General features: G+C 41.4%; 1 protein-coding gene across 2 annotated transcripts in view; it reads left to right on the top strand.

Annotated features, from left to right (window-relative positions):
- NUP93 (nucleoporin 93) overlaps nucleotides 1–22,853 on the top strand; it is an 81,057-nt gene that overhangs the window by 11,296 nt on the left and 46,908 nt on the right. For both annotated transcript variants that reach the window (XM_023747091.1, XM_006106276.3), the window contains exon 3: nucleotides 576–693. In XM_023747091.1, coding sequence (XP_023602859.1) covers nucleotides 576–693 — 118 coding nt within the window. The remainder of the gene's footprint in view (nucleotides 1–575; nucleotides 694–22,853) is intronic.

The following is a 22,853-nucleotide window of genomic DNA, read 5'->3' as shown; positions in this document are numbered from 1 at the left end:
ATTAGTTTAAATACACTTTGTTGGAGTTTTTATTTTAGGGAACAGATTTGATAGATTTTTGCTTCTGTTTAATATTTTTAAATTAAATTTTTTCACACGTGAAGAAGAATATGTATGACACATATAAAGGTGTTCATCAAGGGTGAGAGGCTGTGAGCCAAAGCCAGCGGCCGCCTCTTCAAGGTGTATTTGAGCACAGCCATGCTTGTTTATGTACTGTCCATGCTGCTTTGTGCTACAGTTGCTGTAAATAATAAAACGAATGAGAAGATCACCTGTCTCATGATCTCCTTTACTGCAAACTGTTTGGAGCCGTCTGGCCCGTTATTTTATTGACATACTCTCATGTTATTCTTGACAAGTCCCTTACTCTAATTCGGGCACAATCAGAACTTTCTCTCTAGCTACCAAATGCAGTGTTGGTCTATTATTTCAGGTGATAGATCTTTATGGAAAGGTATAAACCAACTATATAAGAGTGTCTAGGCAGTATACAGGGAGTTTTGGATAAAAAATACTCTTTAGTATTTTATGAAACTTACTGAGTTTCCTCCCTGCCCTGTATCCTTACATAGGTCAGTTCTCCTTGGGTCTCGGGGACTTGACATCTCCCACATCTCCCAGCGCTTGGAGAGCCTGAGCGCGGCCACCACCTTTGAACCTCTTGAACCCGTGAAGGACACAGACATTCAGGTAAGGGCTGCCAGGTGCCTGGGTCGGGGCAGGTGGAACCCTGAGCGTGCAACCCAGGTTGAAGGCCCTGGCCCTTTGTTGACCATCTGATTAAGGAATTCCCGATTTCTTTTTTAATTCTCTTCTTCCTTGGATGTTCAGAGAACAGGAGACTCGGCTTTGGAGGTTAGTGGGGAACATTGGGTTATTTTCAGAGTGCTGTGCTAGGCTGAATTTAAGGAAGCAGTTCCGACCTGCACTTTTAGATTATTGTGATTGTGAGAATAGATTTCCTTCTTTGGGCTTAATCCAAGGCACAAACATTAGTTGTATTTTTTCTTGTTTTCTTTGCTAGATCTCAAGTAATTTTACTGTTCGTCTTCCACGTTTCTTTTCTACAATCTTGCTTGCATTGGTTGGCAAAGAGCTGGGGAAACTTAGAGTACTATTTACTAAAACCTACTCATCAATCTCTAGGAAGTATTTGGCTACATTAGTGGTACCAGGAAATTGTCTAATAGAGCACTCTACTCTCATTTAACCTAACATGTCACTGGCACAGTTGATTGCTATTTTAACCTAATCAGAAATTGATGTGTGTGTGTGTGTGTGTGTGTGTGTGTGTGTGTGTGAGAAACACTGTTAAAGAAAAAACTTGAGTGATCCATTTAGTTTTGAGGCACTGAAACTGCATTTGTGTTAGAGTAAAGGGATAGTGGGGTACCATTTTTCTTACTGATTTACCTTTGAATTGAAAGGACCCAGGCCTTACAAAGGCAAATCCTAGTACAAATGGTACTAATTGTGTTATTGTTTGGGCTCAATTTAGATTAATACTCTCTACCCACTACCCTTCCCAAGAGCTGTTTTAACCCATCTAATGGCCACAGTCCTGTATTTAGTCCTATTCAGAAACCTAAAGCACTGTACTTTGAGTTGAGAGTTGAGTAACTGTAGATATTCTTTATTTTTCCTGTTACTGATATGGTCCCAGAGTATGGAAATATAGTTTCTTTCCAGTACTAAATCACATTTGCCTGTTACCTTACAGTTACCTTCTTATTCCCATGTAATCTCAAAATGCCTTGGAGCCCTAGCCAGTTTGACTCAGTGGATAGAGCGTTGGCCTGCGGACCAGAGGGTCCCAGGTTCAATCCCGGTCAAGGGCATGTACTTTAGTTGCAGGCTCCTCCTCAGCCCGGGCCCTGGTCAGGGTACATGCAGGAGGCAACCAACCAATGTTTCTCTCACATTGATGTTTCTCTCTGTCTTTCCCTCTCCCACTCTCTCTTAAAAACAACAACAACAACAACAACATTGATGTTTCTCTCTGTCTTTCCCTCTCCCACTCTCTCATAAAAACAACAACAACAAAAACCAATGGAAAAATACCCTTGGATGAGGATTAACAAAAAAACCCCACAAAAACAAGCAACAAACAAAAATGCCATGGATACATACTTGTCACTTAACTTTTTTTTTTTTAGTTTTAGCTATTCCCCTCCCCTCCTTGTATTTCAACTGCTTGATACTCTATAAACAAATACTTACAACAGGGTTGAAGTGGACGAATGGGATAAGTGCTCAAATAATGAGGATACTCACCATATATTTTGGGGAGTACCCCAATAGTTTGGAAAGACATGGCACTTGATGTCAGATAGGTTGTTGTTTGTTTGTTTTTTTATGTTTAAAATACCAAGGAAGTTGTTTGATTTTTTAAAAACGAACTGCTTTTTAAGTTTTCTTTGGCATATTTACAGTCCATATTTGGAATACTCAGCCACATTTACTGATGCACTTCACCAAGTCCCACTGATGTGGTACTCCATTTTTTGCTTTGAGATGTGAATGATGGGCTCCTGAATGCATTGAGTCATAACGGTCATTTATTCTGACCCTCTACTTCATGCATGAACAGTCCCCTTCAACCTCCCATTAGATGGCTTCCTAGCAGTGCACGCTTGGTCACATTAGTGTTTTTTGATTTGGAATGAGCATAGCTAAGAGTTTTGGTCCTTACTATTGGGAAATCTTTGAATTTTTAGAGGAAGGTTGCCTCCATTTGAAAATTTTACCTCTCAGTTGGGCTTTTCTCGAATACCTTCAGAAATGCAAAATGTGAATTCAAGATAACTTTTGATTACTTGGGAATTAAGTATCTAGACCTGAAGTAAAGACTTACTAGTTTTCAAACAAGTCCTCTATTGACTTCATCTTCTTGCCGGCAAAGGCTTTAAAGGAGAAAATTTAACGTTAAAAGGGCTGACACTGGGCTTGATCTGAGATGGCTCTAGTTATTAGTAGGGATTAGAAGCTTTAAGTTGCATTGTGTGGCTCAGCTGACCTATGTTCCAACTTCCGGTCTGCACAGTAGTGTCATGTCCTTGTCTGATTTCTTATTTGGAAGTCAAAGGTAAGAACCAAGCCAGCTTTTGCCCTTGGTATGGAATAGTCTTTCTTTTAATTCTTCTCATAATGTGTTCATTATCCAAGGAGAGTTAAGTTGGAAATCTTCAGTTTTTTTGTTTTTAGAAAATTCAGACATACTTTTTTTTTAAAATTGATTTTTTACAGAGAGGAAGGGAGAGGGATAGAGAGTTAGAACCATCGATGAGAGAGAAACATCGATCAGCTGCCTCCTGCACACCTCCCACTGGGGATGTGCCCGCAACCAAGGTACATGCCCTTGACCAGAATCGAACCTGGGACCTTTCAGTCCCCGGGCCGACGCTCTATCCACTGAGCCAAACTGGTTAGCGCCAGACATACTTTTTGATGGACATTTTTTCTCATTTATTTTAACAGCTTTATTGATATATAATTCACATTTCTGATGGATTTTTGTGTATGAACATTGTTTTCTAGCCAGTGTGATTTTTGAGATGAGAGTACATAATCTCTTGGGCCGAGTAGCACACAGAGTGAATTTATTACGTCAGTTTATAAATTCATAAAAGGAAATGCTAGAGGATCCTTTATACTAGTAGATGCTGCCAAGACTTTATACCATCCGTTGTTTGCATCACTTATAAGCTTGCATCTATAGATACATGGATAATCCTTTTCTGTTTGGTAAACACTGATCATATTTCCTTCCCTTTCTAATGGAGCTTGAAATTAATGCAGGTCTTTTTGTTGTTACTTTTTGTTTGTCATAATCAGTGACGTTGATTGGCATGCACTGAGAATACATTTTAAAAACATTGTTGTCGCCAGCAAAGGTAACATTTTTTAAATGACACTTAAATATAGGCATGGCTGATGCTAGAGGAATTTTAAAAAATATTTATTGATTTTATTTTTTGGAAATGGTCATAAAGAAGGCCTACACATTTGCGAAATAGAGGTGGAAGAGCAAGAACTATTAACAGGACATGTTACCGACACGACTATCCCGCTGTATTAAAGTGACATCAAGGTGCTTGTGAACACAAGTCCTCTCACCGAGACCCACTTGCTCACTTCTGTCTGTGGAGAGAAATATTGAGGGCAGATTGCACATCTTTATTATGATCTGAGCAGACCTAATGTACCATGGCTGACGTGTACTATATAGTAATAAAGTGCAGATTTACACAGTTCAGTTATAGTCTTGGCTTTCCCACTAGATTGCATGTATATTTCAAGAAGGCAATGCAGAAGTAGCCCTAGTTAGTCATAAAAATGGGAGCTGCTGTTTCTCAGCATTAGACCATAATATTTTCTAATGACACTAGATCAAGTAGAATAATATTATTGCTAAATGCATTGCATTAGATTCCTAGGGCTGCCACAACAAATTACCTTGAAATTACCACAAACTTAGGGGCCTAAGCATTAGAAATTTACCTCTCACAATTTTGGAGGCCAGAGTTTGAAATTAAGGTGTTGGCAGCAGCATGCTCCTCTCGGAAGACTCTAGGGTAGAATCCTTCTTCTGGCCCCTGGTAGCTCCTGGCATTCCGTGGTTTGTGGCAGTGTAACTTCATTCTCTGCCTCCATCTTCCCAGGTTTGTTCTCGTGTTGGCAAATCTACGTCTTCTTTTGTAAGGGCTCTACTGGTCACTGGATTAGGGCCTACCCTAAATCCAGGACGATGATGTGTTTGAGAGATTTCTGTAGAGACATTTTCCAACTAGAAACAGTCTGCTTTGTATTAAATACCTAGTTTTTAGGGTAAGTGTAAGTGAGATTAAGTTGTACTTTTCTAAGGTCGGAAGAGCTAATTTGGGCGTTTGTGTATTCAGCCAAACAGTGGTCGAACCTTTTCTTTTTTCTTTTCTACGTTAGGCCTTTGCTTACCACCTTTCTTTAGCGTGGAGTAGTGCCTTTGTAATGCCCAAGCCCTAACTTCAGTCTAACACTCTAAGGCTTTCCTTAGATGCCACCCCTTTAATAGTCTTCTTAGCTCTCTCCTCCCCATGACCTCCAAATTTAGTGTGTTGGCTTTACTGCTGAAGAAAAAACAAAACTTTCTGAATGTTCCCTCACAAAAATTTAGAATATGTTGTTGGAATTGATTTAGCAGCCAATTCAAATCTTAGGTAAGTGAAAATTTAGCCTGTTCTTTAGAAAAAAAATATCCTATACCAAAGGTCTTCATAATGTCTAAATTTCCAGATGAAAGTCTGTCCTGTGTGAGTAAAGAGAAAACGAAGTCTTAAACAGAATAAAATGATTATGCGAAAATTAAAGTCAGGGAAACTGATCTATCACATATAAGACTAATGGTGCAGTGATAATTGACTTGTTAAAACCTTGTTTTGCTTACCACACTGTGTCTATAATAAAATATTCATTATTTCCTTCCTTTTTTCTGTTCTTGGCCTTGGAAAGGTAGAGTATGCTCAAACCACTCTTAGCTTATTTCAGTAATCAGAAGAAACTAAATGGCTTTGGTAAGTATAAAAATGAATCACACTGGTGGCATAACCCCTTATTGTTATATAACCTAAATTGTTATTTTCATGGTTTATCTCTTAACTTTATATCTTTGGAATTAAGATACTGCTGCTTAAATGCAACTATATATAACAGCTAAGAGGAAAAGTGGTTGTGCTGTTTGCTAATTATGTGTTTGTGGCACTGGCAAGTTCTTAGTAGGAATTGGTTTCAGAAATCCCATGGTAATTTGTTGGAAAGAGGGTCAGACTTGCCTAGAATGATCAGCGGCTCTTCAGGAAGATTATAGGTAAAATGTAATATTGAGGGAAAAGCACAGTAAGCTTTCCCTGGCTCAACTCAGTTAAGGAAAGTGCATTCTGCATGGGTGAACTGTAGCTTAATTCCAGGATTATTTTTAAAGAAATGTAGTTGTCATTTTCTTCTGTTTCTAGAAATTGAAACTACTAAGCGTGTGTACCAAGGAGAGAGGTCTTACCAGAGCTGCTTGAGTAAATTTAAGGAAGAGATGAGGTTCATTCATAAGACTGCATCTATTTGCATACTGATAATTTATATAACAAGTCTGAGAAATAGTCTAAGTAGGAAAAACAATTCTTCCATATTGTTTGTGCTGTTGATACGCTTGAGCAGGCTTTTCTGCACATAATGGTGACCAAGGCCAAATGGAGTATTAGAAATTCTGAATTGGTGGGCTCTGAAGGAATAAGACTTTGCTCTTTAAATGTTTTCACATCTGAAAAGATGAGAGACTATGGCATGGAATCTAATAGTGCAAAGGTTTTTATTTAAGCAGGTGTGTTTGTTGACCTCTTTTGTTATACCGGTATTTCTCTTGCCCTTAAGGGAATTTCATGGTAGCCTTTCTCGAGGTTTTAAAGGACTTGAATGGATATTTGAAGCTTGCCCTTTCCCAGCTTATAACCGCTGCCTGTTCTGGACTTAACCCATAGCTCATGCTCTTGGGTTCACTAGCAAATGAATCCAGTTCTCACTGTATCCAAATTCTGTTGGAGAGAAACCCTTTCCTGGAACAAACACCCGGTACATTTTGGGCCAAGACTCCATTGTAGAAGCTGAAGTGCATGTGGAAAAGACACATCTCGCTGAGCCCGGTGTTCTTGTTCAGGGCAGCCATCGTGCCAGGCTTTGTCTCCTGAGAACACCGCAGTGTCCACATTTCCCCCACTTAATAAACATGTTTTCTGTTCCTTGTCATTAAATCCTGACCCAGTGTAAATCTCAGAGCTGATAACAGCCGGTAAACATGTAAAGAAGAAAAAGTAATTGTCTTCCCAGAAGCAGGTTCATGTGCCATCCTGTTCTGTGTTTATAATGAGGTCGTCTAATGCTGATTGCTGCGGTCAGTACTGAAGTGATTTAATTTTTCTGCCTGCATGTGATAAGGGAAAAGGTAGGCACTGTGGCTGGTGCCAGAGTGTGCAATTACATTAAAGTCTCCTTTGACTGGAATTAAAAATGGTAACTCTGGAAATAAAATGGATGTTAAAGGCTTTGTTTGTGGAAAATGTGAAAAATTGCTTTTCAGTGAGCCAAGGATATAAGATTTCGGTTTTGACTTGTCTATTTACTCTTATCCTGAATGCAGGGCTCTCACAAAGCAAATAAATGGGTGCTGAATGTGTTTGGAGCAAGTAGGAAATGATAGGCTGCTTTGTCTTCTTAGAGGTTTCTAATATCCTGTAGTGAGCAGGAGAGTATCAGTTACCAGCTTAAAGAACTTGGAATGGTTCGGGAAGAGTTTTCTGGGAGAAGCCCAGGGCTAAAGTATTTATCTAACAATTCAAGAGAGCACTTCAGATATTGGCCAGGCCTGGTGCCTTTGAACCAGAGCTGAGTCATCCTTCCTCCTTCAGAGGTGTCTCTTAACTTCCTATTCTGTTGATGCCCCAGCACTTGGGAGGTGGGGAACATACGTCGGCATCTTCAGTCTGGTATTTTTAAATTGCTTGGCTTCAGGAACCAGGAATGGGCACTGTTTGATACTGGAGTAGGTGTGATTTAAGTGAGGGTGAAAACCTCCATTGAATGCATTACTGTAGACCAATCTCTTATTCCCAGGTGGCAGCCCTTGACCCGGTGTGCTGCTTTGATCTGCTTGCCACAGCGCCATGTGCTCCATTTCCAGTTTGCAATGTCAGATCCAAGCTTTGTAGGCCTGCAGCCTGAAGTGTCTCCTTCCATTGGTGGTGGCTGCAAAGTGCGGCTCCTCAGTTACAAAGCTGTGCACCCGGTTCCCACTGTCTCCACTAAAACCCACAGTCTGTGAAGGAACTGAGAGAAGGGCTCCAACAGGGCAGACCCTTGGTTTTGCCTTTTTGTTGATTTGTGTGGTAGGGACCAGGAAAAGCAGCTGACAGGTAGGGTGGGCAGCATCCTCTACTGACAAGACCCGTGCTTAGAATTTCTCTTGCTGCAGAGCTCTCAGCGCCAGTGTGTATTGCTTTCTTTTCAAGCGTTTCCGTTTCACAAATGCTTGCTTCCATCTTGCACTCCAGACATGGAGAGGTTGAGCAAGTCCCCCAAGCCCCGGTGGCCGGCAGTCCCTGGTCTACAACACTAACGATCTGCAGTGATCCTTTGGGATGCACATGCCACCTTCATTATCCTGGAGGACCGAAGGGTGAGCCCTCTTCTCACTGTGGAGTGGCTGTTGAGGCTGAGACGCCATCAGCAAAACCCTGCCTGTGCTTTCCAGAGAACAGCAGCACTGGAAGCACTGCGGCCGAATCTGCTGAGCAAGGCCAGGTGTGACACTGCTCCCATGAAATTGTACAGGAAGAACCCTTGTCTTAGAAAACATCTTCACAACTAGGACTGTGCCATTTATAAAACAGAGGGGAGGGTTAGGTCAGCAGAGCATACGTGGGTAGTGCGGGTTTACTGGTTGATTTATTATTACTGACCAATTTGGTATATTTCTTTGAATGGCATGAGCAAAAGGATATGGGGGACAGTATGCTCCACTGCCTTTTCTTTAAAAAAAAAAATTATTTGTCTATTTTAAAATGCTGTCACTATCTTAGGGACAGTTAGAAACTGCTGTGGGAGGTTATAATATGCTTGAATTGCTCCAGTTACCAAAACACACTGGTGTGACATTATTTGGGAGTACTTTCTCCTCTCTTATTAGATCTTTCTTATCCACAGTCTGTTTCAGCAGGTCCCCTCTATAATGAGCAGGGCCTGGCGGATCCTTGGAGGTTTCCTGGCATTCACGGTGGCACTGGCTGTGCGATGGGATTCCACACTGCCCAGATGTCTTCACAAAGGAGTATGGTTCATTCAGAAGGTGCTTACGGAATCAGTGCTGCTCAAACAAGCTCCTTCCCCCCAGCCCCCATTTTATGTCAAACTGAGAGATAACTTTTATAAAATAGAGTAAAAATAAATTGACCAGGAAAAATGAAAAGAAAGACATAAGATATAAGCCCTAGTTTTTAAAATTAAATTCAATAGATGTAAAATGATTCTGTTAGATTGCTATAAAAGTTTCTAAATGCTCATTCTCAGTTTTTGTCTTTACCTTTTAGACTGGGAACAAACCATTTGTGGCTGGTACCCCTTCAACCTTACTCGGAGTAGTTCTAGTTTAAAAGCTGTGCTTTCTCGCTCCCTTCCCGCTCCCCCCTTCCCTTCTTTAATTTAAGTGTTCCCTGCTGTTATAGTGAAATATGGCACCAAAGTTTGCATTCCTGTCTTCTGTTTTATGGCAGCTAGAATCAGGGAGGCAAAGCTAAGATTTACTGAACATTTATTATGTCCAGACACTGTACCGAGCGAGCACTTTCTGGGTTTCCTCATTTAATTCTGCTCAGTAATAGCCTGCTGTGGATACTGTTGCTCACCGAATTTCACTGATGAGGAGCCTAAGGCCTCAGACTCAGTGGTTCTCAACCTTCTGGCCCTTTAAATACAGTTCCTCATGTTGTGACCCCCAACCATAAAATTATTTTCGTTGCTACTTCATAACTGTAATGTTGCTACTGTTATGAATCGTAATGTAAATATCTGATATGCAGGATGGTCTTAGGCGACCCCTGTGAAAGGGTCGTTCGACTGCCAAAGGGGTCGTGACCCACAGGTTGAGAACCACTGATTTAGAGCAAAATAAAGAGTAGGAAGCCCTCTCTGGGTGTGGCAGGCATTGCTCTTATTTGCATAAGCTTAGTAATAAAACAATGTTAAGGGAGAAGCTGGAACGTGCTTTCCAGCTGGCTTTGGGGGAAGCTGAGTTTTACAGAAGGCCAAACCTGCTTCATCCCTTTATCTTCTCCAGGTGCTTGCTTTTTTGTCATGCTTTTTTGCTTTCTGAGCTGTCAGTTTAATTTTCTGTCTGAAGCTCAGCCTGTTATGTCTCAGGTTTACTGCCCTGCAGGTACACAGTAAAGGATTTCTGTGAAATCCTGGAGCAGCTTTTAGATTTGAAATGCCAAGGCTTTGTGCTTTGAAAATTGGTTGTGTGCAGCTTCTGCTTGATCATCTTTGTTTTCTTTTGCCTCTGAAGCTGAGCTTGAGTTAGAAGGATGATGCTAGAAGCAATTTAAAGGGCACATCAAATTTTTACTGTAATTCTGAACTATTGATTGTTGACTTATTTGTAGGTTTAATGCAGACCCATTTCCTTACTTAGCGTCTGACTGGCCATTAGGCTCTGGCAGTGTGCCGGAATGCTGAAATCTTGAATCTTATAATATGATTTGGCTGTCTAAGGGAATTATGTGTGTTTGCTTTTTAAAGATACAGACAAAGCCCTCAACTTTGTGTTTGCTCCAGAAAACAGGAAGTAATTTCTGTATACAGCAAAATTATTCATTTCTAGGAGACAGCATGGAAGTGCGGAGTTGAATAGAATGCTAACTGAAGCCATACAAATTGGTATCCTTTGGATTAACTGGCTCTTTTAAATAAATGCAAACTAACATAACAGAATTTCAAAGAGAAGACCAAGCAGGGACCCAAAATGTCCTTGTGGTGTTCGAGAGTAGGTCCCAGTTAAGCACTGCCGTGTAAGTGGCCCTCGGCATGGATCTGGTGCCTCTCTCTAGAATCCAGCTGAGGGGCTGGTCGTGTCCTGCTTTCGGAGGGAGCTGGGCTCAGGGTGGTTGGAGGAGAAGTAATCATTGTCCATTACAGACTTTCATTCTCAACCTGGACACCTCTCGATTGGAACAGAGAGCGAGTCTCATGTCTCAAGTGAAGGCTGAGGGAGTTAGATGACAAGGAAACATTACGTTTGGGATTTTGAGAGTGTGAATGAGAACTGAATGGCTTTAGGAGGAAAATCCACTTTTCTCCCTAATTTCAAAACGAAGACATGCTTACTTTAGAGAACTTGAAAAATGGCTCCATAGCGCTTTCTTGATGGCTGTATTGCCCCTGGAAGTTGCTGGACCATTTTGGGAGTGTTAAATTGTATGGACCAGGTACTTGAGACTAGAACATCTGTTTGAAATGATAAGGAAAATAGATCTATTTTAACAGAGAGGTGAGGAATTAGTCCATAAAGCATGTGTTAGAGATAAATTATAAAAAATGGCTGTTATTATTTAGAATTGCTCAATTCCTATAAATGATCCATCTTTTCTTTTAATCTTTGGTTGCTCACAGCAATGTTTCAGGTGGGTTGAATGGGCGTTGGCATCATCTTTATTAGAAGGGGAAGTTGAGACCCAGATAGATTAGTTACGATCTGAGGTGGAACCTGAACACAGATACTTCTGGTACCTTGCCCTGTATTCTTACTATCATGCCTTGCTGTGGAAAGCATCAAGGGCTGGACTGGTTGGGTGAATGCCATGTTGTTATTTTTTGCAAAGACACTAAGGTAGTTCTTTGGCCACTGATGTTTTGGTTCTTTCCTTCCTGTTGGACCTTTTCTCACCTATTTTCTTAAAAGTTTATTTCTATTTATTCCTTTCCATGTGAAAGGTTTGCTGGTTAATGAAATCAATTGTAGGGATGAAAATGCTACTTAGCAGAGTAAACCAAGTGGAGACAGACCTCATTTTTTCCATCTTAGATACACTTTGGAACAAAAAGTGGTGCTGATGTTTGTTGCTGCTGCTGACTTAGTTTACAGATGCCCTTTAAGTGAAGGGCTCAGGGTTTCTGAGCTTTGTCACCCTAGGGCAGTGGTTCTCAACCTTCCTAGTGCCGCGATCCTTTAATACAGCTCCTCATGTTGTGGTGACCTCCAACCATAAAATTATTTTTGTTGCTACTTCATAACTGTAATTTTACTACTGTTATGAATCGTCATGTAAATATCTGATATGCAGGATGTATTTTCATTGTTACAAATTGAACATAATTAAAGCATAGTGATTAATCACAAAAACAGTATGTAATTATATATGTGTTTTCCGATGGTCTTAGGTGACCCCTGTGAAAAGGTCATTCGACCCCCAAAGGGGTCGAGACCCACAGGTTGAGAACCACTGCCCTAGGGCCTTTCAGCCTGGTTTATGTTGTCTGAGTAGGTCATTGGTGCCAAACGAATGCAGCGTGGCAACCCAGAACAAATGTCACATTTGAAACTTTAGGCGAGCTAGACTGTCAGGGTTTAGAGCAGATTTTGGGGGGGAGGTTTTTTATTTGTTTTTGCCAGGTTTTTTTGCTTTCTGTTTCACCCCCATTTCCTTCCTTTCCCTGGCTATCTTCCCTTCTTCTGCTTTCCTTTCTTTCTTTCTGTCCTTTGCATCTCTCTTTCTCTGCCTCTCTTTCCCCAGCCTTTTAGGCTGGCTGTCATCCAGAGCAGCCATTGCTAATGGGAGCGTACCTCCTTTTTTTCCAATCAGGAGTTAGCTGTGAAATCATGGCTGTCTTCTCTGTAGAGTGAGCACCATCTAGATGTGAGGTTGTACAGGGCTGGTGGAGAGACTGGTTCTGTGGGAGCCTGGCCTTGCTGGCTGCCAGAGGTGGGCCTCTTCCTCACACGCTCTCATTACTGTTTTTTCTGCATTTGCAAACCCCAAAGAAGTGGAATTTATTTTCTCCATCTAGCTAACCTGCGCATGTTTGGCACTTTTAATGGGTACCCGGAAGGTGTATTTTCTTATTCTTGGCCCTTGCCCAAAGCTTCTGCTTATATTCTACTTTTGTGTTTTTGGTACCTGACTCAGCTTGATATCGAAGGTGTGTAAGAGTTTTCTGTTATAGTACATAGCAAAGGAACTGATTATACATTAAAGCCAGATCCTAAGTAGAGAGGATGATGGGGAAGAAAATGACCAAGGGATATTTAATTTTGTTTCTCAGGTTTTAGGAAATCAGTTTATAGATTAACTCCCAGCTTCATGTGCGTTCTTCACCATTTGTTAACTATTCATCCTACTAGCTCATGAGAGAGAGAGAGAGAGAGAGAGAGAGAGTAACATTGATGTGTGAGAGACACATCAATTGGAAGCCCCGACTGGGACTGGGGATTGAGCATATGCCCTTCGGTGTGTGGGCCAACATTCTGACCACTGAGTGATACCTGCCAGAGCTCCTACTAGCTCATTTTTTGGGGGAAGGGGAGGGCGGTTGTGCTGGACTGGGTTTATTGTGGAATAGCAGACATATTGCAGAGCCCTTTAGGCATCTAGGTCTTTCTTTGGGAGTTCAGGAGGCAAAGGAGCTGTAAATCTCATCTGTCTTTGTATTAGCTTTCTACCTCTTGTTGGTTTTAATTTCCTTCTCCATTCTCCTCATGCCCTCAATACCTTTGGCAACTGAAAGAGGCTCTTTCTCAGTGATTCCAAAGCGTGGGGTCAGACCAGCATCAGCATCTCTGGGACTTTGTGTGAAATGCAAATTCTCAGGCTCCACCCCAGACCTACCGGATCCAAATCTATGGAGGTGGGATCCCGGAATCTGTCTCTTAACAAGCCCTCCAGTTTGAGATCCACCAGGTTAAGTGATTACAGAAGTCTAGTGTAGGTAAACCCTGTTTTTCCAGCTGTCTGCCCACTTTTAAGTTATTATTTGTTGGAGTCCATAAAGAATTTGTTACCACCCTTGTCTTGTTTTTATATTTGTTTCATCAAGGACATAGCGGTCAATAAAATATATGTTTAAAACTTACATATATTAAAAACTTATGACTTCAAATTGGTCATTGATTTTTTATTTTTATTTTTGCCATGGAGGTAGTATTAACTCCGATAACTGAGGCTATAGCTCAAAATACACGGCTTAAAAAGCAGTCAGAGCCCAGAGGGGAATGGAGAGAGGGAGACAGAGGAAAGGGAAGTGGAGGGATTAATAATCCCATCTTGGTTCATCATCATTGTCCTCTCAGATCGCTGTGAGCAGATCTGCTATTGCTTCTGCAAACGTTAATAATTCATGGATGGACTATGCCAACGGAGGCCTTAAATCTGGTCTCTCAGCAGATTAAATACACCGTCTGCCATCAATAGGAGCCAGGAGAGATGAAAGATGGACTTGTTTTTCTTCACTAACCTGATTTTCTCTGCCTTTCTCCTCAGCTCCACTCATCCTCATTTTGTTTACCTTTTCATTTGCTTCTCACTGTACCCCCCTCCCTCATTAAGTGAGTGGTGGGGACCTGGGGTCTGCTGTTAATGACATTAGATTTTTCTTTTCCTTAGCTGCTAGTAACCACAGATGCCATGAGAGAAAGCTGAAAGGCAAAATAACCTTAGAAATGCCTAAATCAGTCGGCATATTTGAAAAATGTATTGAAATGTGCAGCCTGTGTTTTAGAAATCATTTAAAATGATTTGTCTTTGCTTTGAAGAACAATTATATTGTATAGACAGTTGAAGAATAGTGTTCTTACTTCACATAGGTCTGATGACATTTTCCCATTTTACAGATGAGAATACTGAGACATGAGGTGCCTCACTTGTTTAGGGTTACCTAGAACCGAGTTCTTTTGACTCCAATTTCTACTTTCCACTAGACTTGATTACCTCTTGCTTTTAGAAATCATATGTAGGTAGTCTTATCGGGTGTTAAATAGAATTTAATTAAATTAGGCTCGACGAATATGTATGAAGCTACACAAGAACACAGATTAAATTCTAAATGTAAATTTGCCGAGAAGCACCAGAGTCGGAGAAGGCTGATAGCAATCTGCAATTGTGCAGACATTTCTAGAGCTTCTGAATAACATCCCTCAGCAACTTAAAGGTTAATCAATAAATATATGTTGAGCACTTAACCCTGGGCATGATGCTTTGTTAAGCACTGTAAGTGGATATAATAGATTCCTACCTTCATTATATTTTCAGTGTTTTAGTTTACCTGATGGGTTCAGCTATCTGGCATCCCCAGGACCTGAGATGGCAAATTAGCAGAACTGGGAATGTTTGCTTTAGTCACCTTTAGTCACCTCAGTAGTTTGCTGGGGGACTTGGTGCTAAGAAGTATGTTAATCAAACTGAACCATTGGCTTAAAAATGATTTCTACCCTTGTCACTCTGGAAGACTGACAGAGAGAAAAATGATGTGGGAAAGGCAGATTTAAAAATCAGCCTAATTAAAAACACACACAAACATTTTAGAATTTCAGATCCTTGTGTTCCTATTCTAGAAATGAGAAGGGTGCAGTACAGAGATGAAGGCCTGCCTGGTGTTTCATTAAAGGACAGTATAAGCTCCTGGGGTAGACAAAGTTCCTGCCTCACTTGCCTTGGCTGTCCGTCCTGATGCGAGGCACTGCCTCCACTCTCCTCTCTCCCCTGTTCACGTAGGATGAGCATCCTACAGGACATCACCATGTTTTCTGTTTCAAATTCACTTTGTTGTTATTTCTCATATAATTTTACTCTGGTTCTTTTTTTTTTTTTTTAAGGCTGCATCCTTGAATATAATTTTATTATATCTTGATTTCAAATTTTATGTATTGCTTTGAGTAATGCCATATTCAACTTTGTAATAAGGATTAATGAGAAAATTGAACTCTGCCTACAATTTTTCTTCGTAGGAAAATTTCAGGAACCTATATTTTGTATGTCAGTGAATTTGAAATTCTGACCAGATAACAGAATATAGTTTCTCCCTTGTTTAAATCATTGAGGGCTGGATAATTTTAGTAATTTTCTTTTTTTCTATTGAGTAGTCCTTTTTTTTTTAATCAGTTTTTGGCCTCATCAGTGTTTTCCAGCTAATAGCAGAAATAGTAAATATGTATAGCAAAAAAAGTACATGAAAATGAAGGTTTTAGTGTCTTTAGTCTAAAATAATATTAATAATATGACGGAGCCTGCTTTAGTAAGCAAAGTCAAACTCAGTATCTGCATTTATAAAAGAAATCTTGGGGCCATATTGAGCTTTAGTACTCCTTTAAATAACAGCTTCCCTGCTCAGTTTAAAATAGAATTTGTCTAAAAGAATTCTATTTACAATCAACCTGGTAATAAATACATCTGTTGTGTAACGTACATTGGTAACAGAACTAGCAAGCTGGAAGCCGTTCTTTTGTGTCCACTCCCTCCCACCCCCATGTAATAACTTGAAATCTGGGCTCGGGCGCACACCTGAGCAGCTTTTCTTGGTGTAGGGTCCCATAGTGCTGTGCAGAGAGCCCTGTAAGCCTTATTTTCTTAATCTGTGCCACAGGGGAAATTACCCCTGAAATTTTATGGCTGTGACTCTGATAAGTCTTCATATACTTTATTATTTTATTTATTTTTTACTAAGATAGAACTTTTCCATATAGTCTATAAGTCCTTGCCAAATATCATTTGTTCCCTGTATCTGAATACTAAGGCTTGATAGATGCTGTGTGTGTGTGTGAAAGAGAGAGAGAGAGAGAGAGAGAGAGAGAGCGCGCACGTGCGTGCTGGAGCTCTTTCTCATCATTCTGAGTTTCTGAAACCTGGGACTGCAGTATGAATTGCCCTGGAGGAATATTTGAGGATGCTTCCTCCTCCTGTGTTAGCCTATTCCCATTAGTAACTGTATTTCCTGAGGAACTACTTCTTGAAAACATGTTCAAAGTGGAAATCTCACTTCTTTTAAAAAAAAAAATTATTTTATTGATTTTTTTTACAGAGAGGAAGGGAGAGGGATAGAGAGTCAGAAACATCGATGAGAGAGAAACATCGATCAGCTGCCTCCTGCACACCCCCTACTGGGGATGTGCCCGCAACCAAGGTACATGCCCTTGACCGGAATCGAACCTGACACCCTTCAGTCCGCAGGCCGACGCTCTATCCACTGAGCCAAACCAGCTAGGGCGAAATCTTACTTCTGAAATTACTTTCACTCATGTGGGCTAAGCTTCCAGCCCACCTCTACACTCTGGTTTGTGAGCATACCCGGGGCAGTGGTCCTCACTTAGAACAGTACTCAAGGTGAAACGCCCTGATAAAATTAGCAGATTGCTTTTTCATTGTTGGCGGACTTATCAGCTATGACCTCCACGACACTGACTTTTAGCCAGGACCATTTCATTTTCCCTGAAACGCCTTGGCTCTGGATGCAACTGAGAAGGAAGCTGACTTTGAGAATTGAATACTGTTGGTAACGATGCTTAGTCACAAAGCAGAGTTTGGTGCCTCTGCACATTGGCCAAGAACCACATCAGCATTTCTCTTACTCCCTAAGGCAGCATTTATCTCCGGGAGCTGAAGAGATTTGAAAGAACAAACAACGAGCAAAAGTAACATTTATATGTAGTGTCCCTTTAGGGTGGGGCCTAGTGAACACCCTAGGCAGTGAAGTGGTTTTGTTGAGTGCTTATAAGAACAGCACTATGGTAGGCACTGATGAAGATTAGAATAAACATAAATTGCGGATACTGCCCTCTGAAAGCTTCTACCTGGAGAACCAAGCCTAACATTCCTATGATAGGATTAAGCTGTCCAAGACAGTGTACAGTGACAGGCAAAATTGAATGGGGGTGACATGAGATTCTACTAAATGCCATGGGGGTTCAGTGGAGAGGGAGGGGGTGCTGATGAATGAATTTGAGGGTAGATGAGGATGGCCCCCTAGAGTAGACAGGATCTGAATAGGCCTTGAAAGATTAAATGGGTTTAGCTTGCATGAAGTGAAGGAGGATATGAGAGTAAGAACCTGACCAAAGGTAGGTTATATGCTAAGAAATAAAATCTGTCGGGGAGGGGGCCTCAAATGTGGAAGGAGGGACTGCCAAGCAGTGGAGTGTAGGCAGTACTTGCTGTTGAAAATTTTGGAGCAGGTAAATGTAAACAGGAAGCAGGGAGGGTGTGGAAACACTTATGGAAGTGGCAAGTGGCTTGGCCAGTGGAAGGAGACTTGCTGAGATGTCTTTCAGAGACTTGTAGCAATCCAGCTACGGTGATGACGGCTAGGACCAGGTTGGTGGCTGAGAAAAGAGAGGAAGCAGCGATGTATGAGAGTCGTTTGGGATAAAACACATCACCCTTGGGTTTAAGAAAGAGGCTCAGAAATAACTCAAGGAGGATTGGCACTTTGGTCAAGGCTGGGAAATTAGGAAGATTAACTAGATTGAGGGTTGAGAGTTCATATCAGTTTTTGATGTTCTGGGAAGACATCACGGTGAAACATTGAGCGATAGGATAAGAAACACTGCTCAGAGAATAGCCCCAGACAGAATTTTCCAGAGGCACTGGTATAGAGGTGAGACTTGTGGCAGGGAAAATAAATATATGGGAGAAGTCTGTAGCATTGGGCAAGGGAACCAGGTCTCAGCGAGGAGAGAGGAGCCAGGAGGAGGATGGTGATGGTGGGCTGGGAAGGCAGCCAGGATCCAGCTCTGCCTCAGAAGGCTGGAGACTCGGGGACGGTTAATTGCCCAACCTGCATGGCCTCTCGTTCTTAACTCTTGAAAGCACTTTCCCACCAGTGATATTACTTGATCTTCCCAGCAGCCCAGTGAACCTGGCAGAAGGCAGACAGAGCTCACTAGGGATCTATGAAAGTTTGATTTCCGGGTGCCGCCCTGCATATTGTCAGTGCACTTAAGAGCTTTCCAGTTGTTCACTTGAACATAATTTCACTGGTGATTATTATAATTCTACTTCAACCACAGAATTTCAATGGCTTCCTTTTCTCTATTCTGTAATCTTGTTTATTAATGAAAACAGGTAAAAAAAGGATACTAATGTCACACCTTCAAAAATGTCTCCTCATACTAGTTGTGTTTCAGGTGTGGGCCTGTGGAAATTGGAGCCATCTTCCAATATTTTTCCTTCCTTCCTACTCAGAAAGTTTTCAAACCAATTAATTGTATGAGGGAGAAGGTCAGAAAGTCTTTGGAATCTGAATATCTTAAATTGGAGTAACTGTTTCTACTTTTCAGGAAAACTTTTGGGGGGTCCTATACATGTACTTTGCTGGGAGTTCTTTAATGGACTCATTGGGGAGAATCTATAGAGAGATGAAAATAGAAATAACACTTGAAACTTTTCTATGAAAGATTATAGAGGATTCGAAGGAACTATCTAAAGGCATGCTTTGTTGGAGTTTTATATGGAATACTGTTTGAAAATTCAAGCCTTCACCTGAAATTTGGAGATCTTTCAAATACACAGAGGCCTAAATACACTTTGGCCATTGTAGCAGTAAGATCCATCTGTCTTTACACTTGTGGGTGTCTAGATTTTTTTATATAGTGTGTTAAGTGATGTTCAAGTTAGCTGCTGTTATATGCAGAATGGGGTAGTGTGCAGAGGATTTTGAAAAGTTGGTCCTCTTTGGTAGAAAGGATTAGATGTCATCTTTTCATTTGATAAGCAAGCCCATGTTTATTCCTTATACAGTGGGGCCTTGACTTACGAGTTTAATTCGTTCCGTGACGGAGCTCGTAACTCAAATTACTCGTATGTCAAATCAAAAAATGAATGAGTGAGACAGGTGATGCTGGGCTGATGTTGTGGCGTTCACTGTGACGTTCGCTGAGCCAACTAGCGGTGGGGTATCTGAAGCTGGCTCGTAACCTGAATTTTAGCTCGCAACTCAAAGCAAAAAATCGGCCGAGAGACGGCTCGTATCTTGAAAAACTCATTAGTTGGGACACTCGTAAGTCAAGGCCCCACTGTATTAATAAACTAGAGGCCCAGTGCATGAAAATCGTGCACTTAGGGGGGGGTCCCCTCAGCCGGGCCTGCACCCTCTCACAGTCTGGGAGCCCTCAGGGGATGTCTGACTGATGGCTTAGGCCTGGGGGGGGGAGCGGGCCTAAACCGGCAGTTGGACAGCCTTAGTGCTACCGCAGAGGCGGGAGAGGCCCCCGCCACCACCGCTGCGCTCACCAGCCATGAGCCTGGCTTCTGGCTGAGCAGCGCTCCCCCTGTGGGAGCACATTGACCACCAGGGGGCAGCTCCTGCGTTGAGTGTCTGCCCCCTGGTGGTCAGTGCGCATCATAGTGACCGGTCTTTCCACTGTTCGGTCTACTTGCTTATTAGTCTTTTATTATATAGGATGCTGGGTCCAGGAGTTGTCTCCTTTTTCTCTTTTAGTTTTTGGTGCTTAGGACTATATAAAGACAAAGCAAAATTAAACAAGGGACTACTGAATAGGCATTTAGGAATGGACCACTTTATGTTCAGCTGAGGATAAAACAAGCGGGGAGGTATAAGGTGGCTTCCTTCCAGTGTTTACAGCCTTCACATACATATTCAGGCACCTGGGGTCTGAGGCAGGTTAGTTAACACCTCTCGGTACGCTCTGCTCCGAGGTTTTTTGCAGGCAGAATCTGCTTTCCTTGGGATACTCCTCGATTGGAGGGAGATGGAGTCTGAGCTGGTGTACAGTTTATTCTAGCATAAATATCCTTTCAGCTTATTTGTTGGGCGTACTGCTGAAGAAGAGTGTCTTAAGAGTGAGTGACTCAATGAGGTATTTTTTGTTTTGTCTTGTTTCTTAGTTATTGAAGGGGGTTTTCTCATTCACCTATGGTGAACTTCACAGGCCTTCCTCAGAGAATAGGTTTAACCATTGGTGAAATGGTTTGACCAGGGGTCCTCAAACTTTTTAAACAGGGGGCCAGTTCACTGTCCCTCAGACCGTTGGATGGCCGGACTATAGTTTAAAAAAAACCTATGAACAAATTCCTATGCACACTGCACATATCTTATTTTGAAGTAAAAAAACAAAATGGGAACAAATACAATATTTGTATTTGCATGTGGCCCGCGGGCCGTAGTTTGAAGACCCCTGGTTTGACTGTAACCACACTGGGGTCTTTGGGTTCTTTTTCTTCTTGCCCCTTCCATCCCCGGGCAGAAACTCTTATTGCTGCATATCCACTGTGCTCCAATGCAGTATTTATTTGATCCCAAACAAAAGAGTTTGCTTCTTGGACTGGTTCAGAAAGAGGTCCCCCAGGATTGTCTTTTGTTCAGTAATTGGAGCATAAGCCGAGCCTGGTTAATTTCAAAGCTACCCCCAACACACACGGTTTCTCCCTCCCTCCTTGTGCAGTTTCTCAGCTGCTAGTGGTACCTTGTATTGGGTCTGGAACAAAAAAAACTTGAATTGTTGAATGTTCGCTACAACTACTGTGACATCTGCTATGGCATCAATAGCACTGTTGGTGCTGTTAATTTTAAGTTAGGGGGAAAAACAAAACTAGAAAGCTCTTGAGCTTTACACAGTGCTTGTTAACACATGCACCTCCAAATTATGCATTTGGTGCTATCACAATGAATAAAACAAAGGAAATCATGAGTTGATTTTTATGTTAGTAACATAAGTTCTTTCACTGTTACTCACTGTTCATGCACCAATGTGTTCCTATGTTCTTTCTCTTCCATATAGCTTTCTCGTTTTTATAGAATGTCTGAAACATCTCAATTCTGAGCACTTAATTGGCAAAAGTTCTGTTGAAAGATATATTGGTTAATTATATTAGTTGTTTTTCTTTTAAAGCAATGAAATCTGTAACTTGGCTCTGTTTTAAATACCAAATCGATGATTCTAGAAGAATAAGAACCTTAAGAAGCCAAATTCTAGATGCCAGGTAGCCAAGTTAATATTTGTTTAAAATATTTTATGAAATTGAAAGCCTCATGTGTCCTCCGGGTTCTGCAGTGTCGGTGTTGGTTCTGCAACCAGCAGATTGCAATCATAGGGTTTGTGGGTTTTGTTTCTGAAGATGAAAGAGTCTTTCTCTTGATTTTTCTTCTGTAGTCGGTACCATAATGACAGTCCACTACCTGCCTGCCTCACTTTAATCATCTGGCGCCTGTGTCTTAGTGCGGTTTCATCTTTGCTTCTTCACAAGCTGCCTTGTAATTGCATAGTTGTTTGCTGCATTGAATTTCTTTTAGCGACAGTGAAAAACACATGTTAGTATTTTAATGTAGGCTTTAAGTTTCAGGCTATACATTAAAACATGGAGGGAAGAATCTCCTTCTGAGGAACACTTTTAAAAACCATTACAGTATAATGGGAATATTCATTACTTACACATCATATATTTTCCCCCTAAATGTTGTATAAAGAAGTGACAGTGAGCTGAGCATATGTTAATAAAAGGTCTGCATTTCCCTTTGTCACTGACAGTTTCATTGGCTGTATATTCCTGAGATGCAAATAACCTCGTTTCTGTTCAAAGCTATAATTGATCTGAATAGTTATTTAAACAGTATCAAAACCTTTTAACTACTGAGAGGCCAAACATTTAAGATGGTGAATTTGCTGTTCTGTGTGGAGGACGGTGCAGTTGACAAGGGTGCAGTCATCTGAGGTGCTTGTGTATGTTGGAGCTACACATTCTGTAGGCTAAAATGGCAGAATCTGCCTGCTGCTGTATAAAATCTTTTAACTACCATTTATTTTAGCATCATGGCATGTGCAAATTCCTGCTGCTCAGTTAAGGGACCAGCTTCACAACTGGGGTAACAATCTGTGGCTACAGCACTGCATCACAATGCAGCAAATGCATTTTCCACATTAACCAAACATGACAGCTGACGCGATTTCTAACCATGCAAGATGTCGGAAGTCATCAAAAATTCACATCAGAGTAATTGCAGTAGCTTGGGTCGCCGGGGGTGGGGGGAGGGTGGGGGGGTGGAGTATCATAACATTTCTTGCCTACATGTTGTCTCTCCCCCTCTTAAATCTTAACTTGGTACAGTCCGTTAACAATAAAATACCCTTCTGTAACCTATAAACTGTTACTCCCATCAGTTCGTGCCTTCAAACTGATGGCTGACTTCTCTGAATTTGTGTAGAGCAGAAGGAATGATGATGCTGTGCCCTGGGGGCTGCAAGGCACTCTTTTCCAAGGGGCCCTGCAATCTCATTGTCTAATTGGACCCTTTAGTGCTTCAGTCATGTCAACATTTGCAGGGTGTTCTCTTTTCCT

The sequence above is a fragment of the Myotis lucifugus genome, unplaced genomic scaffold (assembly GCF_000147115.1).
Source record: "Myotis lucifugus unplaced genomic scaffold, Myoluc2.0 scaffold_792, whole genome shotgun sequence".
In the NCBI taxonomy this organism is placed as follows: Eukaryota; Metazoa; Chordata; class Mammalia; order Chiroptera; family Vespertilionidae; genus Myotis; species Myotis lucifugus.
Note: the sequence above shows the minus strand (reverse complement) of the source record. Positions and strands in the feature narration are given on the sequence as shown.